The 22,203-nt window shown below is 41.1% G+C and overlaps 1 protein-coding gene across 9 annotated transcripts in view; it reads left to right on the top strand.

The window, feature by feature from the left end:
• The window catches only part of Synd (protein kinase C and casein kinase substrate in neurons protein Synd), a 798,660-nt gene that overhangs the window by 776,429 nt on the left and 28 nt on the right, over window positions 1–22,203 (top strand). For 6 of the 9 annotated variants that reach the window (XM_070088932.1, XM_070088933.1, XM_070088931.1 and 3 more), the window contains one exon: window positions 21,575–22,203. This exon is cut by the window's right edge. In XM_070088932.1, the coding sequence (XP_069945033.1) occupies window positions 21,575–21,681 (107 nt within the window). In that variant the 3' untranslated portion in view covers window positions 21,682–22,203. The remainder of the gene's footprint in view (window positions 1–21,574) is intronic. The other 3 variants (XM_070088937.1, XM_070088936.1, XM_070088938.1) reach the window with 3 other exon arrangements.

Raw genomic sequence — 22,203 nt, 5'->3', positions numbered from 1 at the left:
GGTTCCACTGTATATATATTAAATGCAATAATCATGAACAAACAATAAAAGATACAATATGCATATGTCACATACAGGAAGGCTTTGCTTATACAGTAGGTTACATTCCAGGCTAATGCTATAAAACAAAAATTGCTGTAAAGTGAAACAGCCCTTTTTTTTTTTTTCACTTTACATATAAAAGTCAGATGACATGTTTACACTATCATATATTAACCCTTTCAGGGTTCGTGCCATAGATCTACGGCTTTACGTTGAGGGTCCAAACTGTAGATCTACGCCACGAGCTCAGCTCACTCTGATAAGCTGTGAGCGGTAAATTTGGCCCTAGATATGAGAGAATACCTCTGTCAGTGGTTCCCAAACTTTTTCAGCTTGTTACCCAATTTAACATGCCACATAAAGCATGTTACCCCTTTCACAAAATGTTGTTATTATTGATATATATGGCTAAACGTGAACGTATACAGCCTCGCATACTCTGCTAATCCTAGCAAAACCATTGAAAACGTAAGAACCACACATACATTATATATAAAATTAATAATAGCTACAAATTCACAGTAACAGTGGGTAAATACTAACTATATACTGCACAGGGCAGTACACATACATACCAGCTTATGTCTACCTCGGCTGATGCTCACAGATAAACTGACAGTGTGAAATAGAGGCAGCCTCAGGAAGTGAGTGACGTGTACTGGACAGGTCGATCTGGGCTACTGAGTGACTTTTGTCCTGAAGCATACTTGTCAAAATACTTTTGGGTTTCCACACACTTAGCTATATATTTCTTCTTTTCTAATACTGTATATTAGTTTTTGATGTTTATTGTTATTTGGTTTAACTTTATTACTTACTTATAATAGGTTTACTTTACAACTTTATATACTAAGACAAAGTTAACAATAATCCTCATACCAGGTACCGCATTGTTTTCTTGATTTTCAGAATTCATAACTTTTTTCTGTCACCCCTCCATTACCCCCCAAAAATGGTTAAATTACCCCCAGGGGGTAATTTACCCCCAGTTTGGGAACCACTGCAAGTCTATGTGGTATGTGTGCACCACATAAAACAAATCCTGCAGCACACAGTGCATAATGAGAGAAAAAACTGAGATGCAGTGATGGATTTAACCCTTTAACTGTCGCGGCTGTATATATACGTCTTATGAAGTATCGTGTTTGATGTATATATACTCATAAATTCTAGGGGCTTCAAATCAAGAAGGAGAAAGCTGGTAGGCCCACATGTGAGAGAATGGGTCTGTGTGGTCAGTGTGCACCATATAAAAATCCTGGAGCACGCAGTGCATAATGAGAAAAAAAACTCAGACCGTTTTTTTTTAATTAATATGCCGAATTTGTGGTCTATTTTCGTATAGTATTTATGGTTGTATTCTCGTTTTCTTGGTCTCATTTGATAGAATGGAAAACATATTATAGGAATACAGTGATTTTGATTGATTTTACTATAAAAAGAACGTGGAAATGGAGCTCAAAGTAGGGGAAATGTTTGATTTTTGCCAATGTTCAAAAGTAAACAAATGATGTCATTGTCCAATAAATGTCCAACTAGCCATTCTAATATGCAGTCATGAATGAGTTGATGTTATTTATACAATTATTACAGTATTGCAGTAGTCTGCATAATAGTAAATCTTCTATTTTTTGTTTGAATAAAAATTCAAAATAGAAAGCAAGAGTAATATCAGAGGGGCCTGGAGACATGACTGATGAACAAAGAAAATGTTATTTTAGAGCCAGGAATGTCTGCATTGTTCATTCTGGACCTTATTTTGAAATTGTCATATTTTTTAATTTTCGTGAAATTGGCCAAATTGCAAATTTCTGACCACGTTATTGGGTAGTTGAAATTGGTAAATGGGCAGTTTCTTGTACTCAGTCGATAGAAAAAACGGAGTTCTAAAGAAATAGCCACGATTTTGGTCGACTGGAACAATGGAATTAGCCGAAAATAGGGCTCAAAGTGGGCAAAATCGCCGATTTGTAAATATTGCCGAGGTCGCTAACTTCGCGAGAGAGTAATTCCGTCAGTTTTCCATCAAATTTTTTTTTTTTTTTTGGTGTCATTACAATCGGGAAAAGATTCTCTATCATTTCATAAGAAAAAACAATTTTTTTTTTTTTAAATTTTGCGACACCAGGAGACACCTCAGGATTGGGGGTTGCAACAGTCAAGGGGTTAAATTAGACAAGTTTAGATTTAGAAAGGACATAGGAAAGTATTGGTTTGGAAATAGGGTAGTTGATGAGTGGAACAGTCTACCTAGTTGGGTTATTGAGGCTAGGACTTTGGGTAGTTTCCAATTTAGGTTGGATAAATATATGAGTGAGGGGTTGGATTTGAGTGGGACTTGCAAATGAGTGGATCGAGTTATCAGAGCTTATTTTTTGGGTAGCATTGAAAATTAGGTTGGGCAAATGTTTTGTTTGTGGGATGGAATGTAAAGGACCTGCCTAGTATGGGCCAACAGGCCTGCTGCAGTGATCCTCCTTTCTTATGTTCTTATGTTCATAATTTTCGATTAAAACAGCGACTTTGCAGGTTTTTTCGTATGTTTCTTATAATTGTGTTTGCGATTTCTTGGTCTCATTTGATAGAATGGAAGATGTATTACAGAAATAGAGATGATTTTGATTGGTTTTAGTACCGGAAATGGCTTGAAACTGAGCTCAAAGTAGCAGAAATGTTAAATTTTTACCGATGTTCAAGAGTAAACAAATGACCTCACACGTCTAATACACGCCAGCTGGTGGGTCTAATGTACGTTCACAGATGTGGTGATATTATTTATATAATTATTACAGTATTGCATAACAGTAAATCTTCTATTTTTGGTTTGAATAAAAATTCATTATGTAAATAAAAAATAAAAATGGAATTCATTTCTAAAGCCTGAAAACATAACTAATGAACAGAGGAAATGTTAGTTTAGTGTCAGGAATGCCTGCGTTGTTTATTTTGGACCCTATTTTGAAACTGGAATATTTTGAATTTTGCATTAAATTGGCCAAATTACCAGTTTCTGATCACTTTATTTTGTAGTTGAAACAGTTGACTTGGCAATTTCTTGTGCTCAATCGATAGAATAGAAGTAATACTAGTGAAATAGCTAAGAATTTGGCCGACTGGAATAATGTAATTGGCCTAAAATGGGAGTCAAAATTGGCAAAATTGCCGCTGCGTAAATATCGTTGACACATCAAAATTTGCGAGATCATAATTTTGTCAATTTTCCATCAAATTTCATACTTTTTGTTTTATGACCTTCAGAAAAAGATTCTCTACCATTTCATAAGAAAAAATAACAAAATTATTTTTTTAAAATTCTTGGACACTGGTGCACACTTTGAAATTTGGCCTCTGGACACTGAAAAGATTAAGTGAGAAATAGAGTCTCAAAGTCTCCAAGACTGCATATTTGTACAAATTTGTACTTTATTGTGCACCCCATAGTACAAGATAGAAATGCAGCAGCACTTGGAAGAGGAAAAAGAGGAAAATGGAAGAAGTTCACAGTAAAGGGGTTAGCTGGTGTGTTCTTCTGTGTGTTAACATTCTCTCTCTCTTGTGGCATCTTAAGAAATGATTAAACTCATTGAACAAAGTATGTCAGTGGTGGTAATAATAATAAATAATAATAATTGCCCTGGAGCGCTTTAAATGTCATACATATGTCGTATAGGTTTGGTAGCTGACATTTAAAGCACTCAGAGCAATTGTTATTAACCCTTTGAGGGTCGACAGGCCCTCTCCGAAACTCGTTCTCAGGGTCGGCCAAATTTAAAAAAAAAAAAAATTATTTTCTCTTATGAAAAGATAGAGAATCTTTTCCAGATCATAGACACCAAAAGTTTGAAATTTGATAGAAAACTTACGGAATTATGCTCTCGCAAAGTTAGCGGTCTCGGCGATGTTTACGCATCGGCGATTTTGCCACTTTGAGCCCCATTTTCGGCCAATTTCACTGTACTAGTCGACAAAAAACATGAATATTTCGCTAGAACTCCATTTTTTCTATCGAATGGATGCAAGAAACCACTCATTTATGAAATTCAACTATCCAGTACAGTGGTCAGAATTTAGCAATTTTGCCAATTTCACACAAATTTCAAAAGATGCCAATTTCGGAATAGGGTCCAGAATAAACAAGAAAGACATTCCTGGCACTAAAATGACATTTCCTCTAGTCATTAGTCATGTCTCAAGGCCCCTCTTATATTCTTTTGCTTTCCACTTTGAATTTTTATTTTCACAAAAAATATAAGATTTACTGTTATGCAGACTACTGCATTAGTGTAAAAAATGGTATAAATATTATTGGTGCACTTGTGAAAGAATATTAGACTCACCAGTTGACGTGTATTGCACGCTTGGCACGATTTGTTTACTTTTGAAGTTTGGTAAAAATCGAACATTTCTGCTACTTTGAGCTCAATTTCAAGGCACCTTTCTTTGTAAAACCAGTCAAAATCATCTCAATTTCTGTAATATGTCTTCCATTCTATAAAATGAGACCAAGAAAACTAGAATACAACAATAAATACCATACGAAAATACACTGCAAAGTCGCTGATTTATTAAAAAAAATGGTCAAAGTTTTTTTTTTCTCATTATGCACTGTGTGCTGCAGGATTTTTTTTAGACTGTGCACACTGACCACATAGACCCATTCTTTCATATGAAGGCCTACCAGCTTTCTCCCACTAGATTTGAGGCCGCTAGAATTTATGAGTACTAGTACGTCAAAAACCCCTACGCGTAAAACGTACTAGTACGACGAAAACCCTCTAAGGGTTAATTATTATTTATTATCATTATTATCATTGATATACCTTGTTCACTGAATTTAATCATTTCTTAATTAAGCTGGCACAAGAGAGACAATGTAAACACACAGACAAACACACCAGCTAACCCCTTTACTGTGAACTTCTATTGTACTTCTTCCATTTTCCTCATGTTTTTCCTCTTTCTAGTACTGCTGCACTTCTAACTCTATCTTGTACTATGGGATGCACAATAGTTAGAAGTGCAGCAGCACCTGGAAGAGGAAAAACAAGAGGAAAGTGGAAGAAGTACAAGAGAAGTTCATATTCTTGGTGTCTGTCAAGGCAGTTTAATTAAGAAATGATTAAACTCAGAGAACAAGGTATGTCGATGGTAATAATAATAATCACTCTGGAGTGCTTTAAATGTCGGCTACCAAACCTATACAAAATGCATATGCCATGTAAAGTGCTCCAGAGCATTTATTAATTATTATTATTATTATGTAGGTAGTAGATTGGTAGACAGGTACTACCGTCCTGCCAAGTGAGTGTAAAACGAAAGCCTGTAATTGTTTTACATGATGGTAGGACTGCTGGTGTCCTTTTTTCTGTCTCATAAACATGCAAGATTTCAGGTACGTCTTGCTACTTCTACTTACACTTAGGTCACACTACACATACATGTACAAGCGTATATATACATACCACTCTGGGTTTTCTTCTATTTTCTTTCTAGTTCTTGTTCTTGTTTATTTCCTCTTATCTCCATGTGGAAGTGGAACAGAATTCTTCCTCCGTAAGCCATGCGTGTTGTAGGAGGCGACTAAAATGCCGGGAGCAAGGGGCTAGTAACCCCTTCTCCTGTATATATTACTCAGTTTGAAAGGAGAATCTTTCGTTTTTCCTTTTGGGCCACCCCACCTCGGTGGGATACGGCCGGTGTGTTGAAAGAAAGAATTATTATTATTATTATTATTATTATTATTATTATTATTATTAAATGTTATTATCACCATCAACATACCTTGTTCACTGAGTTTGATCATTTCTTAAGCTGCCATGAGAGACAAAGAGATTGTAATCACACAGATGAACACACCAGCTAACCCTTTTACTGTGAACGATTGTACTTCTTCCATTCTTTGTTCTTCTTCCTCATTCTACAATAAATACTCACCTCTCACCCTACATTAAGACTACAAATATTTTAAGGTAAGTAATAAGCATATTGTATGTGTATTGTACTTTTTTATTGTTTTCTGTAATATGTAAGAGTTATGCAAATTAAAACAAAGTTATCAAGTTGGAGTTTCCTTTTTATTTATTTTTTCTTTCTACTATACGTATTTAATTCACCATTTGGCATCATTACAAAGTGGGCAGAGCTAGCTCTAGCAGAGGGAGAAGCGAGCATGAGCAGTATCTCAGCTGATGATTCACCATGACAGGGTGTGCTTCAAGGCACTATATAATAATGTATAATTATGCTATTACTATCAATAAAGGTTATCTATTTATTATTTATTCCAGAATAATATTAGGTAAAACATAAATAATGTAGAAGCATGATAAAGATGTCCAAATTAATAAAAATTGATGAGCATGGTGAATATATTATATCTAAATTTAAATCAAAAGACCTGCAAAAACCCCTCAGTCATGAACATTACAGAGTACCACAGTCAAATATTTACCACTTTAGTGAAAAATTTGGGAATTTGATAACTGATGCACGTATGAACAAAGACCACCTACTACTAACAGGAGATTTCAACATATATCTACTACATGACCAGGACCCACAAGTAACTGAATTCACAAACACTATGAGCAACTGCTTATTGCTGCCAACAATATCAAAACCTACAAGAATCTCCCAGAATAGTATCTCTTTATTGGACCACATCTGGACTAACACCATATCCCCTTTTAAATCGGGCATAATCACAGACAACACCACAGACCACAACCCTACCTTTCTCCTAACCAACCTAGGTAAACTGCCCCAAGACACTACTAAAGTTACCTTCAGACTGCATAACGAAACGGCTGTAAATAACTTCATAGCAGCTATGAATAATGTCAACTGACATAATGAGCTTGAAACATATACAGACACTAATGAATATATTAATAATTTTATAAAAAGAACCCACTACCTCTTTAACAAGCATTGCGCTAAAAAAAAACTAAACAGCTCACAGCAGAGAGACTAAATAGTCCCTGGCTAACACCTGCCATCCTTAACCCTTTCAGGGTCCGTCCCGTAGATCTACGGCTGGTCGGTGAGTGTCCAAACCGTAGATCTACGCCAAAATTCTAGCGCCGTCAAATTTAGCGCGAAAGCGCTCATAGGCCTACATATGAGAGAATGGGTCTGCGCCGTGGGTGTGCGCCGTAAACAAAAAATCTAGGCGCCTGCATAGCATTGTGGGAACGCCGGCTCAGTCACCCTTGTTCACCATGCCTCGTCGCAAGTCAGCTCTCACTCCCCGGAAAATTGGGACTCTCCTCTTCCTGTCTGATAGTTCTGACACTGATGGAAGTGGAAATGAAGACGAATTCTACGGCTTTGATAAGTTAGTGACCGAAAATAATGACCAGGATATCGATAATAGTGCAGAAAACCCCGACGATCCTCGACCTTCTACCTCTGGTGTGGGCACTCGTGACTCACGGTCGGGTGTTCCTAAACGTAAGAGAAAACTAATATTTTCCCGTGGCCTGGCCTCTGACTTCAGTAATGACGATGATTCTGACGTGGATTGTGATTTTATTGCGCTCGACGATCATTCGAGTAGTGATAGTGAGGAAACATATTCACCAGTGAAGCGTCGGTATGTTCGCCGCCGCATGCGCTCGGGTAGTGTACCCTATGCTGTGCACAGGGGACGGAGTACATCCCGGAGTACATCCCGTGGCCCTACATCCCGTTTTAGGTAGTGATAGTGAGGATGATGTGGCTACACTTGGCATGGATGGGCCACAGACATCAGTGGATGGTGTTAGTGGGGCTGGTGGTGGTAGTGGCACCGCCATGCGTGACTCGCTGTGCCACGCGGGGACCCACGCTGCTGACTCGTCAGTTCAAGGACAAAGCGGAGCGTCACCCACCAGCCCGCCACAACCACCCGTACAACCAGCCTATGATGTCCAGTATCCACCAGCAAACCGTATCTGGGATTGGCAGCAAAATCCCAATTTTGTTCCCAGCCCTCACCACTTTGATGACTCTCAAAGTGGAATTCTACCTACCTGTCCCCTTGGAACCACGGCCAATGAACTGGAATTCTTTGAATTATTCTTTGACCAGCCATTGATGGAAATTATTGTCAGGGAAAGTAATAAGTATTTTCAGTACACCATGGCAAATACGATCTTATCACCACAGTCAAGACTACACAGGTGGAAAGAGACGACTGTTGCAGAAATGTATTTGCTTTTTGCAACAATAATGCTTATGCCTCACGTCTATAAGCATAATATAAAAGCATACTGGTCCACAGATCGGCTAATTTGTACCCCATCCTTCAGTGAAATAATACCAGTGAACAGGTTTATCTTACTGTTACGTATGTTGCACTTCTCTGACAAAACCAGGCCTGACAGAAGTGACAGGTTATACAAGATTAGAAATGTTTTCATGTATCTCAAACAAAAGTTCAGGATATACTTTTATCCATTCAAGAATCTTGTAATTGACGAGTCTTTGATTTTGTTCAAAGGTAGACTGTCATTCAAGCAGTATATACCGAGCAAGAGGAACCGCTTTGGTATAAAATTGTTTGTACTCTGTGATTGTGACAGTGGCCTGGTGTTGGATATTGTTGTATACACGGGTAGTAAAACATTGAAAGATACCAAGATGTTATTGGGTATATCAGGTGACGTAGTGAGAAACATGATGGCACCTTATCTTGGTAAGGGCCATACATTATATACCGATAACTGGTACACAAGCCCATTACTCAGTGATTTCATGCGAGTGAACAAGACAGATGTGTGTGGCACAGTGCGTTCTAATCGTAAACATATGCCCAGGCTCAACGCAGGTGTTCGTGGTGATGACGTGCAGGTGTTTACTGCCAATGACATCATGGCATTACGGTGGCATGACAAACGAGATGTCACATTGTTGACAACCATTCACCGTAATGAAATGCAAGACAGTGGCAAAGTTGATCGAGTGACTAATGAACGTATTCGAAAACCAGTGTCAGTGATTGATTATACACAAAACATGCGCTTGGTTGACAAGTGTGACATGCAGATTGGTTTTGTTGACTGTGTTCGTAAGAGTTACAAGTGGTACATGAAACTTTTCTTCCATCTCATGGACATTTCAATGCTGAATGCATATAATATGTACCAAATAAAGACTGGTAACAGACCACCGTATGGTGAATTTTGTTTGTCTGTTGTCAGACAACTCATAATGAAGTACCAGGTAACAACACCTGCAATACAACATGGTCCTCGAATTCATCACAATATACCCAAGCGTTTGAGGAGAGAAGGTGATCATTTCATAATACAGCTTCCTTCAACTCAAAAGAAATTTGCTCAGAAGAGATGCATTGTCTGTGCACAAACAAAACGACGGCAACAAAGACGCAAAGACACTCGGTTTATGTGTGAGGAATGTAAGGTGCCTCTGTGCATGGTGCCTTGTTTCAAGGAGTTCCACAAGCTCCAGCAGTTCTAAAACCATGTCCAGTGATTGTAAATATGTAAATATATGATAGAACATTAGTATTATACAATATTTGTGCATGTTTATTGTAATAAACAACAGTGGTAAACAATAATATGATAATAACTTTAGTGCGGTTATTGTGTTCAATACAGTGAGTATATATATATCAATTATATACAGTATTGGTCTCTCAGGCCCCAAATGTTAGTAGGAATAGAAAAAAATTGGAAAAGAAAAGAAAAAACAACTAAAACAACAAAATAATATAATACGCGTATGTGGAATTCGTCGATGTTGCCGCCACCACATCATTTTCTACAAACTTCTTGGCACTGTATCTCGGTAAGTACTGATCAGATTCTAATTTTTTTTGTTTTATTACCTTCACAAAAATATGCTCTTTAATTCTGTAAGAAAAAATATTTTTTTTTTTTCAAAATTTCTTGGACACTGGTGCGTGACTTCAGATTTTGGCCTTGGACCCTGAAAAGGTTAAATCCATTAACACAAAGCACCAATATGAAAAACAGTACCGAATGGGTCAAATAACTAGAGACCAGTCTAAACGTTGCTCGTCAGCCCTTACCAACCTGATAAGGTCTAAAAAATTGTATTATGAAAACAGATTACAAAACATCAAAGGTGATATAAAAAAGACCCGGAAAACCCTATCTGAAATTCTAGGAACTTAAAGAATATCCAAAAACAAAACAATCATATTAACAAAATCAGATGAACCCCTACTCCCACCAACTGAAACAGCAAACAGACTCAACACTCTTTAACAAATCCATTGAATCCTCCACCTTCCCAGCAGTTCTCAAAATAGCGAGGGTTACCCCAGTCCACAAAGGAGGTGATCAAGCCGACTTGAATAACTATAGACCAATTTCTAACTTACCACTAAGTAAATTATTGACCTATTTCATGTTTTATCTTCATTAACCCCTTCAGGGTCCAAGGCCAAAATCTGAAGTGGTGCTCAAGTGTCCAAGAAATTTTGAAAAAAAAAAAAAATTCTTACAGAATTAAAGAGTATATTTTTGTGAAAGTAATAAGACAAAAAAAAAAAATTCTGATCAGTACTTACCGATATACAGCGGCGGGAAGTTAACCCAAAATGACAGGGTGGTGGCAACATCAGTGACTTCCACAAAATCCCATTTTTTTATTTTATGTTTTTTATACTTTTTTTTTTCTTTTCTAATTTTTTTCTTTTTCTAATAACATTTGTGGCCTGTGAGACCAGTATAATGTATATTGTATAAGTGTACACTTATTGTATTCAACACAATAACTGCACTAATTTGTTTATTATATTCCTTACAATATAAATAATGAAAATATTAGTGTGGTTATTGTGTTGAATAGAACAGTACCATATGGTACAATGGTGCTATAGGGTGCAATGGTACCATATGGTACAATGACACCATATGATACAATGGTACCATATGGTACAATATGGTACAATGGCACATGATACAATGGTACCATATGATACAATGGTACCATATGGTACAATGGCACCATTTGGTAAAATGGTACCATATGATACAATGGTACCATATGGTGCAATGGTACCTAATGGTACCATATGATGCAATGGCACCATATGGTACATTGTACCATACAGTACAATGATACCATATTGCAATTGTACCATATGGTACAATGCAATATTATGTAATGGTACCATATGGTACATTGTACCATACAGTACAATGATACCATATCACAATTGTACCATATGGTACAATGGCACCATATGATACAATGGTATATGGTACAATGGCACATGATACAATGGTATATGGTACAATGGCACATGATACAATGGTACCATATACAATGGCACCATTTGGTACAATGGTACCATGATACAATGGTGCAATGGTACCTTATGGTACTATATGGTGTAATGGTACAATATGCAATGGTACCATATGGTACAATGCAATATGATGTAATGGTACCATATGGTACATTGTACCATACAGTACAATGATACCATATCACAATTGTACCATATGGTACAATGACACCATATGATACAATGGTACCATATGGTACAATGGCACATGATACAATGGTACCATATGATACAATGGTACCATATGGTACAATGGCACCATTTGGTACAATGGTACCATATGATACAATGGTACCATATGGTGCAATGGTACCACATGATGCAGTGGTACCATATGGTACATTGTACCATACAGTACAATGATACCATATGGTTCATTGTACCATATGGTACTGTTGTATTCAACACAATAAACACACTAATATTTTCATTATTTTGTTTACAATAAAAATATGCAAAAATGTTATATATTAGTAATGTTCTATTATATATTTACAAGTGTACAGGAACTTGACGTGTTCTTTGATGTGGATGACAAAGCACTTTGTCTGGGAAACTGCAGAGTCAGTAGCTAGCTTGTGTCGCCACTCACTCAGTCTTGGCTGGTATCTCATGCCACCAACACCTATTGACCATATGGTACACGGTATCATATGTTACAGGGTACCATATGGTACATTGCACTATATGGTATAGGGTACCATGCAGTACAGGATAACATATGATGCAGGGTACCATATGGTGCAGGGTACCCTATGGTACAAGGTACCATATGGCACAGGGTACCATATGGTACAGAGTACCATACAGTACAGGACACCATATGGTACAGATGCAGGGATAACTATGGAAATAAGTCACTCTGACTTTTTTGGGTTATCCTAGGATTTTATACATATGCTACTATGTATGACAATCTGTGTAATTGTATTTCTGTACACCTGAATAAACTTACTCAAGTGCATGTGGCATCATAAGTAAGTTTATTTAGTAATGCACAAATAAAGTTACATAGAATATCACACTTAGCAGAATATGTTTGGAGAACCTAGGATAACCCAAAAAAGTCAGACTTATTTCCATTAGGGTCCCTGTACCCTGTACCATCTGGTATAATGTACCATATGGTACAATGTACTATATGGTAAACTGTACCATATGGTACCACTCTACCATACAATACCATTGTACCATATGATACCATTGTATGACATGGCACCATTGTACCATATGGTACAGTGGTATCATATGGTTCAAAACCATAGAATTCGTCTTCATCTCCACTTCCATCAGTCTTAGAACTGTAAGTTGTGAAGAGGAGAATCAGAATTCGCCCGGAGAGTGAGTGGGGAGTGAGAACTTCCTTGTCGCCAGGCACGATGAACAAAGCTAATTTGCCTGTGTTCCCACAATGCCATGCGGGTGTCCAGATTTTTTCTATGGTGTGCACACTGACCACCCAGACCCATTCTCTCAGATGTAGGCCTACCAGCCTTTTCACGCAAAATTTGACGCCGCTAGAATTTTGGCGTAGATCTACGGGACGGACCCCTCTTCAAGGGGGGCTCCTTGGCGTGGTGAAGAGGCTCTTGGTCTGAGGAATTAGACCTGTTGGTCTCCTTCCTCAGACCGAACCTAATTAACCCCCCAATCCCCCATTCCCTATCCCATCCTCCCCTTTTTCCTTTCCTCCTCCTCCTCCCCACCCCTCCCTTTTACCCTTCCCTTTTGGCCTTTGGTATTTTTTTTTTTTTCCCCACAGGCACGCTAGTTCCTAGGTAGGGGAAAGGGTATCGGGGTCCATCCCATTCCGTTGAGGTTCTTGGCGTGGCGTAGTTTGCCGTGGAATCTGGATTGCCTGAGGATGTCCCGATCCATCTCCGGTATCCCGGAGGGTGGCTTTGGGTGTCTCTCGGGCGACGGGTGTATCTCTGGAAGCCACCTTTCAGATTCCGGGGGTGGTGGCCGAAGGAAGTATGCTTTGTGGCGGATTTCCGGCCGCCCTCTCTTTTTTCCACCGAGGTAGCTCGGCAGATGTGAGGTTGCTATCCCGGATTGCCGGTTTACTGACATGATGGGTAGGGTATGGCACAGGTTCCATGCTGCATCTGCACTACTTGCGGTGCTGAGGTCCTCTTGGGCGCGGAGGGAGACTTCTGGCCCTTTCATTCCTCCTAGGAACTATCCCTCCCCGGTCCGCCCTTTTTTTATTCTTTTTTATTTTTATTTCTTAAAAACAAAAAGAGAGAAGTAACCTAACCATGGCAGCCCTAGTCCATGAACCTGCTACCCCCGGGCCCCTTCTTGATACCGCACCCCGTTCTGACCCCGCCTCGTCTTTGGACCACTCTTCAGACACTCCTCATGCCTCTGTACCTCTTGCTGGTGCTGTTTCCTCACCCGCTTCAGGTACTGAGACCTTGACTGACTCCTTCGATTTATCTGACCTTCGCTCTCCTCTGACTATGCTCCGGCCTCTCCCTCTACGGTGCGGCAATTTTTGAATCTCCGGCCCGTTCCACGTCGGACCAACTCTGGTCCCACGCCTAAACGCCAACGACAATTACCTGCTGATGATACAGGCACTTCTCAAGTCACCTTCATCGTCACGCATGCCTGCTGGAAGTCCAAGCCCCTCGCACACAAAACCTCTTCTCAGACTGATACACTCTTGAAATTCTGTTTCGCTCCATTCTCTCTACATGATTCCTCAGCCCTCTGACTTCCAAACTACGAATTCTCTGCACACACCACACATTGCCCTCAGACATGACATCTCCACTGCCTCCAGCCTTCTCCTCGCTGCAACATTCATCACCCACGCTTCACACCCATATAAGAGTGTTGGTAAAACTATACTATCATTTCACTACCTTTCCATGCTCAGTTTCAGACTGCATAATGGACTAAATTCTTCACTTTACGAGCACAGACTTCCTCTACTGCCTATCTTTCTGACCACAGTACAGTGAGACCCCCTCTTCACTGCATACCGCACGCATCGCATACCATACAATCCGCATATATGTTTCCGCTCGCCTTTTTTACGCCTAAACGCCAACGACAATTACCTGCTGATGATACTTCTCCACCTTCTCGTTCTTCTCAGAAAAGATTGACACATCTTTCACTACCTTTCCATGCTCAGTTTCAGACTGCATAATGGACTAAATTCTTCACTTTACGACCGACTTCCTCTACTGCCTATCTTTCTGACCACAGTACAGTGGACCCCCGCATACCGCACGCATCGCATACCATACAATCCGCATACCGCTCGCTTTTTTCGCAAAAATTTTGCCTCTCATACCGCCCAAAAACCCGCTCACCGCTCTTCGTCCGTGACGCGTCCAATGTGCGGCCTGAGCCACGCTCACATGTTCCGCCGGTGGCATTGTTTACCAGCCAGCCTCTGCGGTAACATCCAAGCATACAATCGGAACATTTCGTATTATTACAGTGTTTTTGGTGATTTTTTCTGGAAAATAAGTGACCATGGGCCCCAAGAAAGCTTCTAGTGCCAACCCTACAGCAATAAGGGTGAGAATTACTATAGAGATGAAGAAAAAGATCATTGATAAGTATGAAAGTGGAGTGCGTGTCTCCGAGCTGGCCAGGTTGTATAATAAACCCCAATCAACCATCGCTACTATTGGTGGTACAGCTGCTGCTGCACTGTCAGCTGCTGCTGCTGTTGTACCACCGTCAGCTGCTGCTGCTGCTGTAGTACCGTCTGCTGCTGCTGTAGCATCGTCTGCTGCTGCTGTAGCATCGTCTGCTGCTGCTGTAGCATCGTCTGTTGCTGCTGTAGCATCGTCTGCTGCTGCTGTAGCATCGTCTGTTGCTGCTGTACCACCGTCAGCTGCTGCTGTAGCACCGTTGTTGGTGTGGCTTATTGAGAATACCAAGAAACAATTAACCCCAGAGGATTTGCCACCCAGGATAACCCAAAAAAGTCATTGTCATCGAAGACTGTCTAACTTATTTCCATTGGGGTCCTTAATCTTGTCTCCCAGGATGCAACCCACACCAGTCAACTAACACCCAGATGAACAGGGAAAAATGCCTGGAACAAGTGCTTATATTGGTGAATTTAAAGCCAGCAAAGGTTGGTTTGAGAGATTTAAGAATCGTAGTGGCATACACAGTGTGATAAGGCCTGTTCTGGAAGAAAATGCCAAACAGGACCTTCAGTACTCAGGAGGAAAAGGCACTCCCAGGACACAGTGTCTCATCAGTCATTGCTGCATCTTCAATAAAGGTAAGTGTCATTTATTCTTCATTTAGTAGAGACGTACATGCACAATATATATTGTGCATGTACTACTCTACTATTGTGCATGTATCCTTCTCTTTGTGTGTAGGAAAATGTATATTTCATGTGCTAAAAATTTTTTTTTCATACTTTTGGGTGTCTTGCACGGATTAATTTGATTTCCATTATTTCTTATGGGGAAAATTTATTCGCATACCGAACATTTCGCATAACAATCAGCCCTCTTGCACGGATTAAAGTCGCTATGCGGGGGTCCACTGTATTGGCAAGGCACTCCTACGCCATGTTGGTAAAGATATTTCTTTTCATGCTCTTAAGAGCGGTACGCGCATCATCACCGTGCAGAATGCTACCCAGGCTCATGAGCTTTTTCGTCTTTCCCATATCGATACTGTTCCTGTCACTATTGAAAAACATCATTCTCTCAATTCTTGTAGTGGTACCGTCATTCTGCCCCATATCATAGTTCAACAAAATTTCCAGACATGTGGCACTGACATTCTTGAACAGCTGGAACTCCAAGATCTCCCAATCCTCAAGGTAGACACTTATGTTCTTCCTGCCCGCGGGCGGAGACGATACCCTAGCAGTGTGGCTCGTTTAACTTTTGACAGCCGTGAACTCCCATCCTCACTTTATGTAGCAGGACATCGGTTACAAGTTCGAAAGGTGATCCCTACACCGCAACAGTGTAGAAATTGCTGGCGATTTAGCCATCCAACGAAATATTGCAGATCTATCGCCGAATGCCCGGTCTGTGGTGCAGATGACCATTCTAATATGTCTTGCAATCGACCTCCCTCTTGCCTTAATTGTCATGAGGCTCACCCTTCGTACTCTCACTGTTGTCAAGTCTACTTAAACGAGCAGGAAATCCGTTACCTCAAAGAGGCAGAAGGTCTCCCTTATGCCATGGCAGTTTCTCATCTTCGCCTCCAAGGGAAACTACCTCGTGTTTCTTATTCCCGTGTTTCAAAACGTCCCCCCACTTCTGGGATCCCATCTTCTGCAACCACCTCTGTGGTTACCTCTCCCATAGTCACTCCTGTATCTAATTCTTTTGCTGTCCTAGGCTCCGACGTCCCTACTTCAACGCCTCAGTCTGATCTCGCTTCTTCGTGTTCTCCCTCACAAGCCTCAGTAGCGACGAGATCTCGTATGACACCTCCTCCTAATCATCCCTCTACTTCTCAAAAGTCAAGAAAAGGTCCGTTAACACCTCCTACCCATCTTCCACCTCCTCATTTTACCTTCCCTGTCTCTGTACCTGGTTCTTTCCCTCTCACTGGCTCTGTTACAAGTGTAGAGGTTCACCCTCCTCCTCGTACTGTACCTTCCTCCCCTGTTCCCTCCCAAGTTTCTTCCTCTTCTGCCACCTCCCAGGTTTCTGCCTCTTCTGTCCCCTTCCACGCTTCTCCAGTTCACTCCACCCTTTCGCCCCCCCTACCTTGGTAGAGTCCATTACAGTTCCAATCTTTACTCGCCCTCCCCCTACCATTTCCAATATTGTCTCCCATACGACGTCTCTGAATTCCGAAACACTTGAAGCAATCTCTGAATATATTGCAGAGACCAAACCATCAATGAACACTGATCCACCCTCCGTTCCTTCTCTGTCCTCTGCTCCATCTGCGCAACTCCTTTCTTCACAGCGCACCATTCCTTCGCTGCTTGAACGTTTTCCACTGCCTCCGCATGTGGACTTTTCTAACCCCTCTAGTCCGTAGTACCCCTTACCTGCGGATTTCAGGTATCTTTGTCATTGCCAAACATGGCCTATTTACAGTGGAATATACGCGGCCTCGGGTAATCGGGGTGAGCTTCAGATGTTACTCTCCCAGTTTTCCCCTGTTGGTGTTTGCTTACAGGAACCAAAATTACACTCTGCTGTTATCTCTCCCATCTCAGGCTATAATTTATTGTATTCTTCAGATCCTTTTCCTGATGGGGCCTTTAATGAAAGTGCCCTTTTCCTACGCACTGATATTCCGTACCATCAGCTATTTGTTCATACTTCGCTGCATTACACAGCAGCCCGTATCCACTTGCATAGGTGGTATACGCTCTGTTCTTTATATCTCTCTCCTTCTCGGGCATTATCTATTCCGGATATTGCCTTTCTTTTTTCGTCATTACTGCCACCGATTCTGTTACTTGGCGATTTTAATGCCCACCATTTCCTCTGGGGGGGGGGGTCTCACTGTGATTCCGTGGAATTCAGTTAGAGGCTTTTCTTGCCACCCACCCCCTCCATGTTTTAAATACAGGTACTCACACCCATTTCGATCCTCGGACTTACACTCTTGCATCGATCTCTCAGTCTGCTCTTCCTCCGCTGCATTAGACTTCACTTGGTCTGTTCTCCCGGACTTACATGACAGCGATCATTTCCCAATCATTCTTACTTCCCCTTCATATTCACCACCTCTTCGCATCCCACGCTGGCAATTTGATCAGGCAAATTGGAACCTTTACTCACACCTAACTGTTTTTAGAGAGGTTCCTTCTTCATCCTCCATCGATGAGCTTTTACACCTCTTCTCGTCCTCCGTTTTAACCGCAGCTTCTAATTGTATACCCAAACTTCGGGCAGGCATTCTCAGAAATGCGTGCCTTGGTGGTCTCCTGCTTGTGCTCGTGCAGTACGTTTGAAACGCGCTGCATGGGGCAGGTACCGGTACAATAGAACCATGGAGTGACTTCTTGATTTTAAGCAGAAGCGTGCGATCGCTCGCCGTGTCATCTGTGACGCTAAACGCACTTGCTGGTGAGATTATGTCTCCACCATCACCTCTGCTTCCTCTATGAGTGCAGTCTGGAAAAAAGTACGAAAACTGAGTGGTAAATATTTTCCTGACCCGGCTCCTGTTCTGCGGGTTGCCGGTGTTGATATAGCAAACCCACTAGATGTTGCCAATGAAATTGGCAATCATCTGGTCTGTATTTCTCAGGGACTCCATCTATGCCCCTCACTTCTTTCCTCAAAGTCTGCCAGAGAGTTAGCACCCTTGGACTTTTCTTCTCTCAGAGAAGAACAGTATAATGTGCCTTTTACACTTCAAGAACTGGAGGCAACACTCTCAGCTTGCCGATCATCGGCAGCTGGGCCCAACGACATTCATATTCGTATGCTACAACATTTACATCAGTCAGCCCTTGCAGTCCTATTACGCCTTTACAATCTTATTTGGTCACAAGGAGTTCTTCCACAGCTGTGGAAATCCGCCATTGTTCTCCCTTTCTGCAAACCAGGCACTATGGGACATGAAGCCTCCCACTGTCATCCCATTGCTCTTACCAGTGCAGTTTGCAAAGTGATGGAACGCCTAGTAAATAGACGTTTAGTGTGGTATTTAGAGACACACAACAGTCTCTCCACTCGTCAATATGGCTTTCGTAAGGGACGTTCTACCATAGACCCCTTACTACGCTTGGATACGTATGTTCGTAATGCCTTTGCGAATAACCACTCAGTTATTGCCATATTTTTTGACCTTGAGAAGGCATATGACACAACTTGGAGGTATAATATTTTAGCCCAAGCCCACTCCTTAGGCCTTCGAGGCAATCTACCATCCTTCTTTAAGAACTTTTTAACTGACAGGCATTTCCGTGTTCAGGTTAATAATGTGCTCTCCCCGGACTTTATCCAAGCTGAAGGAGTCCCCCAGGGATGTGTTCTGAGCACAACACTTTTTCTCCTTGCTATTAATGATTTGGCCTCTAGTCTTCCATCAAATATTTGGTCATCACTCTATGTTGATGACTTCACTATTGCCTGTGCAGGCGCTGACTGTCACCTCATTACAGTTTCTCTCCAGCATGCAGTCGACCGTGTTTCCAATTGGGCCACCACACATGGGTTTAAATTTTCCAGCACTAAAACCCACCAAATTACTTTCACCAGACGCTCTGTCATCTCTGATCATCCTTTGTACCTCTATGGCTCCCGTATCCCTGAACGTGATACAATCAAGTTTCTGGGCCTCCTCTTTGACCGTAGGTTATCCTGGAAACCTCGCATTACCTCTCTGAAGGCAACTTGTCACAGCCGGCTGAACCTTCTTAAAACCCTTGCTCATCTTTCATGGGGAGCTGATCGTCGAACCCTCCTTCGCCTACATTCCACCCTCATTTTATCGAAACTTGATTATGGTGACCAGATCTATTCAGCGGCATCTCCTGCTACTCTCTCTAGCCTTAACCCCATTCATCACCAAGGATTACGTTTATGCCTTGGTGCTTTTCGCTCTTTCCCTTTCGAGAGCCTCTATGCAGACGCGAACGTTCCATCCTTATCCGATCCCCGTGATGCCCATTGCCTTCGCTACTATGTACGCTCTCATGATCTTCGCAATCCTTCCATTTATAGAATGGTCACTGATATTAGTAGACATTCTTTATTTGTTCGCCGTCCCTGTTTACTCCGTCCCTTCTCTCTTCGCCTTCATCAGCTCTTGTCTTCTCTTCAATTACCACCTTTCTATGTTCATGTAGCATCTCACTTTTCCCTACCCCCCTGGGAAGTTCCAGCTGTTCGAATCTGTTCTTTCTCTCTCCCTTGCTCGAAAGCCCAACTGTCTACGGTCGCTTCCCGCTCTCTTTTTCTTGACCACTTTCACTCTCATTCTCATGCCATTGCTGTGTACACAGATGGCTCTAAGTCTTCTGACGGCGTAGGATTCGCAGCAGTGTTTCCGGACAGCATCGTACGAGGGCATTTACTATCTTCGGCTAGTATTTTTACTGCTGAATTGTATGCCATCCTTGCAGCACTTATCCGTATTGCATCTATGCCTGTGTCATCATTTGTGGTTGTCTCAGACTCCCTTAGTGCTTTACAGGCTATACAGAAATTTTATACACCTCACCCCTTAGTCCTCCGTATCCAACTTTGGCTACGCCGCATCTTTACCAAGCATTAAATTATTGTTTTTTGTTGGGTCCCTGATCATGTTGATGTACAGGGCAATGAACAGGCAGACACTGCTGCGTGGTCAGCAGTACATGACCTACCAGTTTCATATAGAGGTATTCCATTTACGGACTATTTTGCTGCAATATCTTCCCACCTTCACACCCGTTGGCAACAACGTTGGCCTACTATGCTCGGCAACAAACTTCAATCTATTAAACCAGTATAGGTTACTGACCGTCTTCTTATCACCAGTGTCGAGGTTGGGAGACTACTCTCTCCCATCTTCGCATTGGCCATACTCGTCTTACTCATGGATATCTCATGGAGAGGCACCCTGCTCCTCTCTGTGAGAATTGCCAAGCTCCATTATCAGTCAGCCACATTCTGTTGGACTGCCCACTTTATCAACGAGCACGCAGAATTTACCTCCGTCGTCGTCTTCGCTCCGCTGCTCTCTCTTTACCTTCCCTTCTCGCTGATGGACCCACCTTTCATCCAGACTCTCTCATTGACATTTTGACAACAACTGACTTACTTCACAAATTCTGATACCTTCAGCCCTTTCTACTTCAATCTCATGCTACCCTCTTCCCCGGTACTATCCCCTGCCCCTCTGTTTTCTCTGTTTTCTGTAACCTACTGATCATCCCTCCTCCCTTCTGCCATCCAATACCCTCGCTTCCTTCCCTACCCTGCAGCACTGTATAGCCCTTGTGGCTTAGCGCTTCTTTTTGATTATAATAATAATAAGACGGGACGGACCCTGAAAGGGTTAATAATGAACGGATTGAAAGGATTTTCACAGCAAACGTAAAACTGAATGTTTTAATTTCGGGTAGTGACATTTCTGAAGTATCAGTAAGGGGTGATTCCTCGATTAGCAATGAATTCGTTTACCGACGTGGTGTTAGGAATGAAACTCCATCAGTAAGTGAGGAGAGGCTGCATATATAATTATGTGTATGTTTTGGTTACTACATTTTTTTTAATAAGCATTTTTGTTAATTCCCAGGTGAAGTATTTGAGAAGCTTGAGGATGAGGACGAGCAGGGTTGGTGTACAGGACGGAAGGATGGACGCATAGGCCTCTACCCAGCGAACTATGTAGAATTTGCTTAAAATTCTGTTTCTACATTCAGTATTTTTACTTGGAAAGTTGGGGCAGACTCATAAAATTAAGGGTAGTAGTTATGCCTTCAGAACAACCTGAATATTCACAGAATACTCTGTTAAGGACAGTTCTGAGTGATTGTCTTACCTCACAAATATTTAGTGAAATTACACAGGAAAGGTACATTGATTACTTGCCATCATAATTGATTTGTGATCCTTGGTTTGGTGACTAAGCAGTTATAAAATGTATTATATATATATATATATATATATATATATATATATATATATATATATATATATATATATATATATAGATATATATATATACGTATATGCACAGTGGCACCTCGAGTTTCGGCCATAATTTGATCCAGAAGGCTGTTCGAGTGCCGTTACCAAACGAATTTGTTCCCATAAGGAATAATGTAAATTAGATTAGTCCATTTCAGACCCCCAAAAATATACTTACAAAAGCACTTACAATAATACACTTACGTAATTGTTTGAGTTGGGAGCTGTATGAAA

Source organism: Cherax quadricarinatus, chromosome 26 (genome assembly GCF_038502225.1).
Source record: "Cherax quadricarinatus isolate ZL_2023a chromosome 26, ASM3850222v1, whole genome shotgun sequence".
NCBI lineage: Eukaryota > Metazoa > Arthropoda > Malacostraca > Decapoda > Parastacidae > Cherax > Cherax quadricarinatus.
The sequence above is the reverse complement of the archived record's forward strand: the minus strand, read 5'-3'. Positions and strand labels throughout refer to the sequence as shown.